The 9,783-nt window shown below is 40.6% G+C and overlaps 1 protein-coding gene across 1 annotated transcript; it reads left to right on the top strand.

Moving 5' to 3' along the window:
- Window positions 1-7,549: 7,549 nt before the first annotated feature.
- LOC127701794 (uncharacterized) lies at window positions 7,550-9,783 on the top strand. Its single transcript, XM_052205760.1, has 3 exons — window positions 7,550-8,186; window positions 8,887-9,111; window positions 9,772-9,783. Exons 1-3 carry the CDS (start codon window positions 7,632-7,634, stop codon window positions 9,781-9,783), a joined length of 792 nt encoding a protein of 263 aa, XP_052061720.1. The 5' UTR covers window positions 7,550-7,631.

Genomic DNA, 9,783 nt, shown 5'->3' with positions numbered 1-9,783 from the left:
GTCTTGCGGTTGTTGTGATTCCGAGTATATCTAAATACCAATAGATACCTTGGATGGTCGTTCCTGCAGTCAAGAACGGCCGGATTGCTCTTCAGAAGAATATGTCGTCTGTATAGCCATTAGTTCATTACCGGAAGAGGATGATTTCTGGGTAGTTCATCGGACCTCTCTAGATGGTCTATCCGATGACCTAAAACTAACCCTACGAATACTACACTCCCCCCAGTTTTATTAATAAGGCCCCCTCTACTGAGGTGGGCCCTGTGAATTTTGCCCAAAATTAACAAAAAACGGAAATCATACCAAATTTATCGAAAATATGCATCAATTAAAAAAGTATACTACCTACCCCCCTAACAATTTAAAAAAGTATACAACCTATCCCCCCAAACAGACCCTTTGTATTCATGGGTCTACTGGTACACTAAGAGTTAGTACGATGGGTTCCCAACAAATTGGGAACCCAGCCAACTGTGAATTGTTCTTCTCTGGATCATATACCAACTTATACAAACTAAGCCCTGGACACTTAGTGGTTGCAAGTCCTCTATATAGTTGGACCCAGGAGGTTGTGCTGATCCATTCTCCGTCGTGAAAAGTTCGGTCTCATTTTTCCTCACTTGCACTTTATTTAATTTTATACCTTTGTTAAAGTAGGGAATTCCAGGGTCCCACTGTCTTCTGTTGGGACCCCATCTAACTGTGGCCATGGTCACACGCAAGACTGTTGTCCCACTGTCTATTGGGGGCGGCTGCAGATTAAAGTATCTAGTGCCAACATTATCTGCTTTGAAAAGTGACCCCAAACTCAAACTTGGACTTTCTTGATTAATGGATGAGGATTCCTTGTCGAAGAAAGATTCTACAATAATAACTGCTTCTTTGTAGATCGGACTATTGTTTTCGGTTGTGGCCTTTCTGTCAATTGCTCCCGTTGAGGAAGGGACCACTAAAGTGAGAGATGTATGACCTTTTTCATACTTGTCAGTCATTCCTCCATCTACAACAGGAGTTGGACACATCGACCCTTGATATGGCTGACAAACTGTATTACTGACCTCTTCTACCAATGTGGTATCTTCCTCAATGTCTGAGGTGGAGTCCCAACTTTCTTGGGCCTCCTCATCACTTGCCATAGTTTTCTCTCTTGGGGCAGCAACCTCGTGATGGCTATGGCTTTCCTCCATAGCCAATATAGCTCCTAGGGGTTCCCTCACAATGTTGGCTACTGGACCCTCCTGGTCTGCTGTGAGCACTGCTGGAGCAACTACGTTGCCCAAGTCCAGTTCCTCATGTTTCTCCACTAATGGCATGTCTGGGGTATCCACCACCAAGGAATGCCCCTGGTTAGCCCTTATTTTCCAACAACCACTGTCTGTGTCCCTTATCAAAGTAAACCTCTTATCCACGTCGACCGTGACCAGTTTGTGTATATCTGGTAAAGAGTACCTGGCAAAGCCTGGGTGCCCTTTAAGGATTTCCTCCACAAATAAATACCCACCAGGGAGAAGTTTGTGGCCCAACTCCAGTGCTCCATGCCTCAATATGTTAGCAAGAGTGTTTAATAAATTGCGGTCCAGTCTGCCTGAAGGAGTATCCTCTTCTTCAGAAATTAAGGACTGCCCTGATTCACTCTCTGCTCTAACTTCCACCGACACCCTAGATTCTCCATTCCCCTCCCTATCCCTGGGGAGATTGGCATCTACCCCTGTGCTCAATATAGCTACCTCCGCTACTCTGGCTTGGGGTACAGACTCAACTACTAAGAGGCCCAACTTCATTTGCGGGGACTCACTCCGGCCTCCTGAGTAGTCCCGTTGAAGTTTAATGGACCTGTTACAGTTCTGCTTGACTGATCCCTTAAGGTAACAGTTTTATCTCTCCCCTGGAAATCCAGACAGTCCTTCCTTACATGTCCAGGCTTAAAACAGTGGTAGCACACTCCCTCCCATGGAGGCCCTCTATGAGGGGAGAGACTCCCTGAGACAGATTTACCTCCAAATTTTGGACATTCCATTTTAAAATGGCCCCTCTCCCCACAGTAGTGGCAACCTTCCGCCTCTGCTAGTCTGCCCGGTGAGGGGCTTCCTGCAACATGGCAGGGGAGGAGTTTCTTGAATTGGTCCATTATGTCGTCAAGTTTTTCATGGACTAGATCAAACTTATTTTCAAATTTTTTATTGGTCTTTTCCAATTCACTTTTCCAAGTACTCGCTGGGGCCCTCTCAGGGGCCATAGTAGCCCTTACCTGCGGTACCTGGTACTCGTGGAACACCTCTGGGTGGTCGTCATACCGGCCACCCATTACCTGCCTAACCTCACGCCTAGTTGGCTTCCCATATATTGCCTGGGTATTGTGCTGGAATAGCCGTATTTTATCTACAGCCTCCTCTATGCTTTGGGGCTGGAGATTTGAGACTTGCACCCCCAACTCTTTGTTTTCAATACCCTGGCACAGCCGCATTACGGCCTGCTCATACATATAGTCATCAGGGAGGTTTCTAAAGGCCCTGGTGGCCAAGGACAACACCCGATCAGCCCAGTCCTCGAGAGACTCCTCAGGGGCTTGCCGGGCATTGTTGAACTGGACCCGGGCGGTCTCAGGGAGTGCCTTGAAACCAAAGCGCTTGTGGAGCTTCTCCACAAGCTCCTTATAACTCACCTCCCTGTCTCTTTCCGTTATGAGGGCATAATACTCGCTGGCCTTCCCCTCAAGGCACCAGCAAAGTTGGTCTTTACATTCCTGCGGACCCCATTCACAAACCTCTGCGTACCTTGCAAATTTTGTGAAAAAGGCCTGCCAGTTGCCCTTCCCGTCATACTTAATATTTTTTGGGGCATTGCTAACTTTAGAGACTGCACCTAAAGTTGCTCGTGCCCCACCTCTGCTGTCAGGTCCCCTTATGTTTTCCCTGGGCCTATCCTCATTGTGTGGCATTGGGTAAGCATGTTGCCCGTAGCTCCCCCCGGTGGTGACCCCTTGTGGGGGCACCGGTGTATACCCTTGGTTGTACGGATTATGGGATTGCCTATCCCCATAGGCACAGGCCGGGGTCCGCCTTTGGTCCTCACCCCTGTTGTTTGGTCTTTCTTCATACATTGGGGCTGGAGCTTGTCTGGAGTCCTCGCCCCTATTGTCTTGCCACTTGCCATCCCTACTGCGGGGTGTTTCATACTGTCCCCCACCAGTGTGAGCTAGTTGGGTACAGGGTGCTGACCCCTGACCTGAATAGTTGCTTGTGTGACCCATGGGGTATGAAGGTGCGCCCCTTTTGGTTGGGACGGTTTTGTCCCATGCACTGGCTTCCCCTGGCCAGTGCTGTTTTGTCTTAATACTACTCCCTTGATGTTGGGGATTACCTTGGTTTGGGTCACCCATAATGGGTTGACTCCACTCATTTTTTGTAATTTGTTCCCTGTATCCCCCATACCAATTTTCGGGGGTCTTAGGTCTAGCTCCAGCATCCCCGGGATATGGGCTACACTCAAGAAAGGCAGAGTCCATCTGACTGGGCCCACCCCAGGGCCTAGGACTTTGCCCCTGATGCCATGCCTCTTGCTTAAATGCTGATTGGACATGTACCCGTGATGGGGTGTTTTGTGAGGCAACATGTCCCCCATCTATTAGTGTGTTAACCCTGCACAACATTTCATTATGCCTGCCTTGGGCCTCAGGTGGTGGCCCACTATTTTGGCCACCCCCATTTTGATTGAAGTCAAGTCTGGACAAGAGGGCCATTGTCACTCGTAGATGGGAAATTGTGGCTAGATCTGACTCAGTCACAAAGCCCTTGCCCTCCCTTATGTCCATAATTTGCTCCCCAGTTTTAATTCCTATACCTGGGAGCTGAAGTAACTCTTGAAAGCTACAAGTGTTTATGTTTATAATGGACATTGTAACTGTAAACAATTAACACTGATTTTCAACAAAGTTTATTTATTTATCAATAAACAACAACAACCAACACTTTTAATTATACAGATGTTTTTATTTTATTTTATTTTATTGAATAACAAATACTTCCGCTTTGGGTAACCCGTCCTTCTGGTCTGCGGTTAGTAGCGGAAGCGAACAGAACAATAATACGACTGGTAACCCGTCCTTCTGGTCTGCAGTTATCAGAGGTAAACAGAACAATAACACAACGACTGGTAACCCGTCCTTCTGGTCTGCGGTTAACAGAAGTAAACAAAACAACAACACAACGACTGGCAACCCGTCCTTCTGGTCTGCGGTTAACAGAAGTAAACAAAACAATAACAAGTTGACTGGTAACCCGTCCTTCTGGTCTGCGGTTACCGGTGACTGGTACCCAGCTGTCCCTTCTGGGTCAAGCAAGGTAATGACCTGTCGTCTCCTGCCACAATCTTTCCCCCTAAACTACCGTGAAGTATTCCTCCAGAATACTCCACAAATGCCTGAAATGATTTATTCCCTCGCTGGAATAAACCAAAAACACCCTTTTCCCTCCTGTCTTACTATTTTTACCGTCCACCACCGGCACGGCAAAAATATAATAAATATCCCTTAAAGTCCTTACACTGCCCGACAACACGACTGGTTCCCCGTTCCTCCCAGGTCACGTGATCCAAGTCGTCTTGAAAATACGAAAAAACAACAAATACTCAATACTACGCAAAAAACAGGGGTTCTACCGCGCTGCAAAACCCCTGTGATGTTATGTAATATGCTCTCCCAGAGTATTACACAACAAAAAACGATCGGCAAAGGTTTCCCCCGAATCCTTTACCGCGGGAAATTCTGTTGAAGCGAACCTCGCCTCAACTCACAAAATGAGCCCTAAATTGCAAATCACCACGCAAATTAGTGCTCGCAGCGCCAATGTTGTGATTCCGAGTATATCTAAATACCAATAGATACCTTGGATGGTCGTTCCTGCAGTCAGGAACAGCCTGATTGCTCTTCAGTAAAATATATCGTCTGTATAGCCATTTAGTTCATTACCGGAAGAGGATGATTTCTGGGTAGTTCATCGGACCTCTCTAGATGGTCTATCCGATGACCTAAAACTAACCCTACGAATACTAGACTGGTTCTCCTGTCTAGATAAATGTGCATATTACATATTTCATATATCAAGACAGGTAGGGTTCAACGCCATCTTTTTATTTGAAATCGAGGTTGTTCTAATTTTAAAAATTTTGACGTCATCAAAATAGGAAAGCCGGTGTTTTCTCCCGGCATGCATTTGTAACTAACAACAATAAACAATATGGCAGCAGACGATACTGTGAAAGATTTTAAAGAAAAACTAAAGAATGTCTTGACACATAAAATAGCATTAGCTAAAATCAACTCTACACGAAAAGTGAATTTAACGTTCTTGAAACCTTTGCAATTGCAAAGTATTCAAGGTGCAATGAAAAGTGATGCATTGATCATGCTACCCACTGGATATGGAAAGTCATTGATTTTCGAAATGCTGGCAAAAATGAACAACACAAAATGCATTATTATCAGCCCTTTAAATGCCATAATTGAAGAGCAAACAAGAAAGTTGGGTACAAAGGCTGTTAACGTTAATGCAGCGCTTACCAATAGTATTGAAGGTATTTTTAATATTCATCTCCATTCTCGACCTCAGTGAGACACTTTTTAAGGTTCATCATAACAAATGGACAAATATGGCCGTATTTTCACCCCAAAAACTACTCTGTGTACAGACTTACCTGTACAGTTTAAAAAGTTTTAAGGCCTGGCATCCACTAGATATATAAAAGTTAAATGCATTTTGTGTTTCAGAAAGATGTAATCGTTTTTGGATTTTGATGGGCATTTTTTTTCCTTCCTGCAGAAGGTGTAAAAATAAACAAACACCTGAATTGCATTTGATACTGTCCACTCAGTTACTACCTTTAACTCATCTATAGATGTGTAAATATCTATTGCCTGTCTATTGTCTATGCCAATCAAGGACAATCAATACAATACAAACCAGTTGTTACCTGAGAGGGAGCATCTCAAAGTTGTATCAAAACTTAGTTTATTTTTACACCTTCTGCAGGAACGAAAAAAAATGCCCATTAAAATCCCAAAAAGATTTTATCTCTCTGATATGCAAAATTTTAAATGTCTCCTGCCATTTGAGAAAATTCTAAAATCTTTTAAATGGTATAGATCCCCACCCCTAAACCATATATATTCTGGTTTCTCATGATAAAGCACATCGAATGAAATACAGGGTTAGTCCCCAGGGGTCACCCCCACCCCTTGCCACTTAAGAAAGTTCTAATATCTTGTAAGTGGTCAAGATCCCCACCCCTAAACCATATATATTCTGGTTTGTCATACCAAGATGGTTTGAATGATATACAGGGTTAGTCCCCAGGGGTCATCCGGACCCCCTGCCATTTGAGAAAGTTCTAATATCTTGTAAATGGTCAAGATCCCCACCCCTAAACCATATATATTCTGGTTTGTCATGATAAAGCACATCAAATGAAATACAGGGTTAGTCCCCAGGGGTCACCCCCACCCCCTGCCATTTAAGAAAGTTCTAATATCTTGTAAGTGGTCAAGATCCCCACCCCTAAACCATATATATTCTGGTTTGTCATGCGAAGATGGTTTGAATGATATACAGGGTTAGTCCCCAGGGGTCACCCCCACCCCCTGCCATTTAAGAAAGTTCTAATATCTTATAAATGGTCGAGATCCCCACCCCTAAACCATATATATTCCTGTTCATCATGTCTCAGAACATTTGAATGACGTATAGGGTCAGTCCCCAGGGGTTCCCCCCACCCCAATGTTCTAATATCTTGTAAATGGTCGAGATCCCCACCCCTAAACCATATATATTCCTGTTCGTCATGTCTCAGAACATTTGAATGATGTATAGGGTCAGTCCCCAGGGGTTCCCCCCACCCCTAATGTTCTAGTATCTTGTAAATGGTCGAGATCCCCACCACTAAACCATATATATTCTGGTTTGTCATGCCAAGATGATTTGAATGATATACAGGGTTATTCCCCAGGCATCACTAATGCATATAACTTTACTGGACTTTGTCCAATGTCAGGCGATCCTGGGAATTACGAATTATGGGAGCTTCTTTTGGGAGACTTCGTAACAGCATCCTGTTACAATCATTTCTTGTTTATAATTAGTTCAAACACTTTTGATGACACATTTAACCTGGCAACAATGAGTTGGGTGGTGCCCAATGATACCCCTGCCATTGTGGCAGATAATACAGATTCTTGATATAATCTGGGGGACCAGGAACCATTGATGTGTCTTTTGCTCTATGTACTTCCCATTACTTTTTTTGTGCACGTGTGAATTACTTTGGTAGCACTTTGAATTATCTACCAGATAATACATAAATTGAAAAAAAAAATTGATTAGTTCAATATTATATTTTAGGTTAAAATATATGACTTTAATCATTTATTAAGTCAAGAGTGCACATGTTGAAATGTCTCTCCTGCTTTACAAACCATATATTTATTAAATGTAATTATACTCATAAAAATATAAAATTTTGTAAATACATGTTAATCTTATTAATCAATGTCTAAAAATAAATGGTGTTTATGTACCAATAGATTGTTTCATTTTTATATTTTAGGTCCAGAGGGAAGAGATTTTAAGAATGGTAAATTCATGTACGTTTTTGGCCACCCTGAACAGATTCTGAAAAAAGAAATTTGTAATGTTTTTAAGCAGAAAAGTTGGGAAAATGTTTCACACATTGTAGTAGATGAGGCTCATTGTGTTGTTCAATGGGGACATGATTTTCGTCCCGATTTCAGACATATTTCGAAACTGCGTGCAATACTACCACAAGCTAAAATACTAGCATTAACTGCAACAGCTACACCAAAAATGAAGAGAGAAATTCAACAACAGCTTTGTATGAAAGATGTGTTTACACTATCAGGCCCAGTTGATAGACCCAACATTAAAATTATAGTTAAAAAACGTCTACCACTTACTGGAGGAAAGACAACAGCAGAGGGTTCATTCCAGGATGTACTTAATCCTTATATTGAGGAACTTTGTAGTGAAATTGGGAATGTTCCAAAAACTATAATATATTCAAAGCTCAAATGGTGTGGTATAGGCTATGACATGGTATCACAGGCAGCCCGTCTTGTAAATAATACTCAAGAGATACTTTCAGCAGTGTCACAGTTCCATGCACCTTGCACAGATGAGGTAATTAATATTAATATAGCAATCCTTTTTGAACGTACTAAGAAATCAAACATAGACCAGTAAAATGCAGGCAAAATTTCAAAGAAGTGATGGATAAAAAACCTAAAATCTGGTATACTGACTCCAGGTGTATACATATTTTTTTTCTATTTTCATTCTGTCTGATGTTTTTGTACATATTTTTGTATTGAATTATACTCTCATTCTTAAGGTAGAAGATTTTTCTTTTATTTTTATAATATGGTTTGGAAGAAATTTATGGGCATATTTTAGAGATATTATATCTTTTGAAGAGTTAAAAAATAAACCAATCGTTAGATGTGCCCATCCATAATATTGTCAAACAGATTATGACATTGAAATCCATTGGTTACTACATGTATTCTGAATTTTCATTCTAACTAACGAGGTCGTATACTCGAAGCCATCATGCATATAGTGCTCTTGACGTTGATTTAATTTTAATATTTGGCCTTGGACAGAGACCTTGTTCATCTTTGTACATGCATACATGTTTATATAAAAATAACAGTTTAATTGTGACATAACGTCAATGACTATGTCCACTTTATTCAAGATATTTCAAACATTAGTATTAAACATTAAACAATGAATTGAATAAAATAGTATTTGACACATAATAAACAAAAATGAAAACATTATAAATCATTTGCATTTGTAATTAATGATATAATTTTAGATGAAAAAAAATATAGCACAGAACATGGCAGATACAAATGGATCCATAAAGTTGCTTTTTGCAACTCAAGCCTATGGTATGGGAACTGATGCCCCAGATGTTGAAAGGGTTTGTCACATTGGACCACCAAGTTCATTAGAATGCAAGTATTATGGCTATATTACATATTATACTATGGGTTATAGAAACAGAAATACTTCATTATTCCAGTTATGGACCCTTGTGGTTTTTAAATTTCATACAATGATAACAATAATTTTTGTTATAATTAAGGAATGACTGTAATATTTTTTCTGTCTATGAAGAAATAACATCAAAAATGTGGTGCACACTGAATAACCCGTGTAGCAGGTTATTTTAAAGTGTGCACCACTTTTTTTATGTTATTTCGAATAGACAGAAAAAATATTACAGTCATTTCTTATAATTTAATTCTTAATTCCATTTTAAACCAGAGTAAATCATGAAAAAACGTTGATGACGTCAAGGTCACATGACAAAATTATGTCTATAAACTGATAAACAAAACAATGTCAGCCAATCGGAAGACGTGTTACATCCAAAATTAAATTATATGACAATGAAATAATAATAAAATAAAATACAGCATAAAAATCACTGAATACATAGAAGAGAAAGTTAATATGGGAGACAATCAATAAATATGTAAGGATTATTCCCCTTTAAACAGTATCTAATAATTTTTAAAGATATGGTGTTCAGCGTTGGATAAAAAAAGAAGCCTCAACTGATTAAATATAAGGGTAGTTTTCTCCCATGTACACACAGCAACAAATAACTAAATATTTATGTATATAATATTTAAATTGCAAGAATTGGATAAGCACCTTTACAAGTTTGACTGCAGTCTAACACATATATTAGGAATTAACATAA

Source organism: Mytilus californianus, unplaced genomic scaffold (genome assembly GCF_021869535.1).
Source record: "Mytilus californianus isolate M0D057914Y unplaced genomic scaffold, xbMytCali1.0.p SCAF_5, whole genome shotgun sequence".
NCBI classification, from domain to species: Eukaryota; Metazoa; Mollusca; class Bivalvia; order Mytilida; family Mytilidae; genus Mytilus; species Mytilus californianus.
Note: the sequence above shows the minus strand (reverse complement) of the source record. Positions and strands in the feature narration are given on the sequence as shown.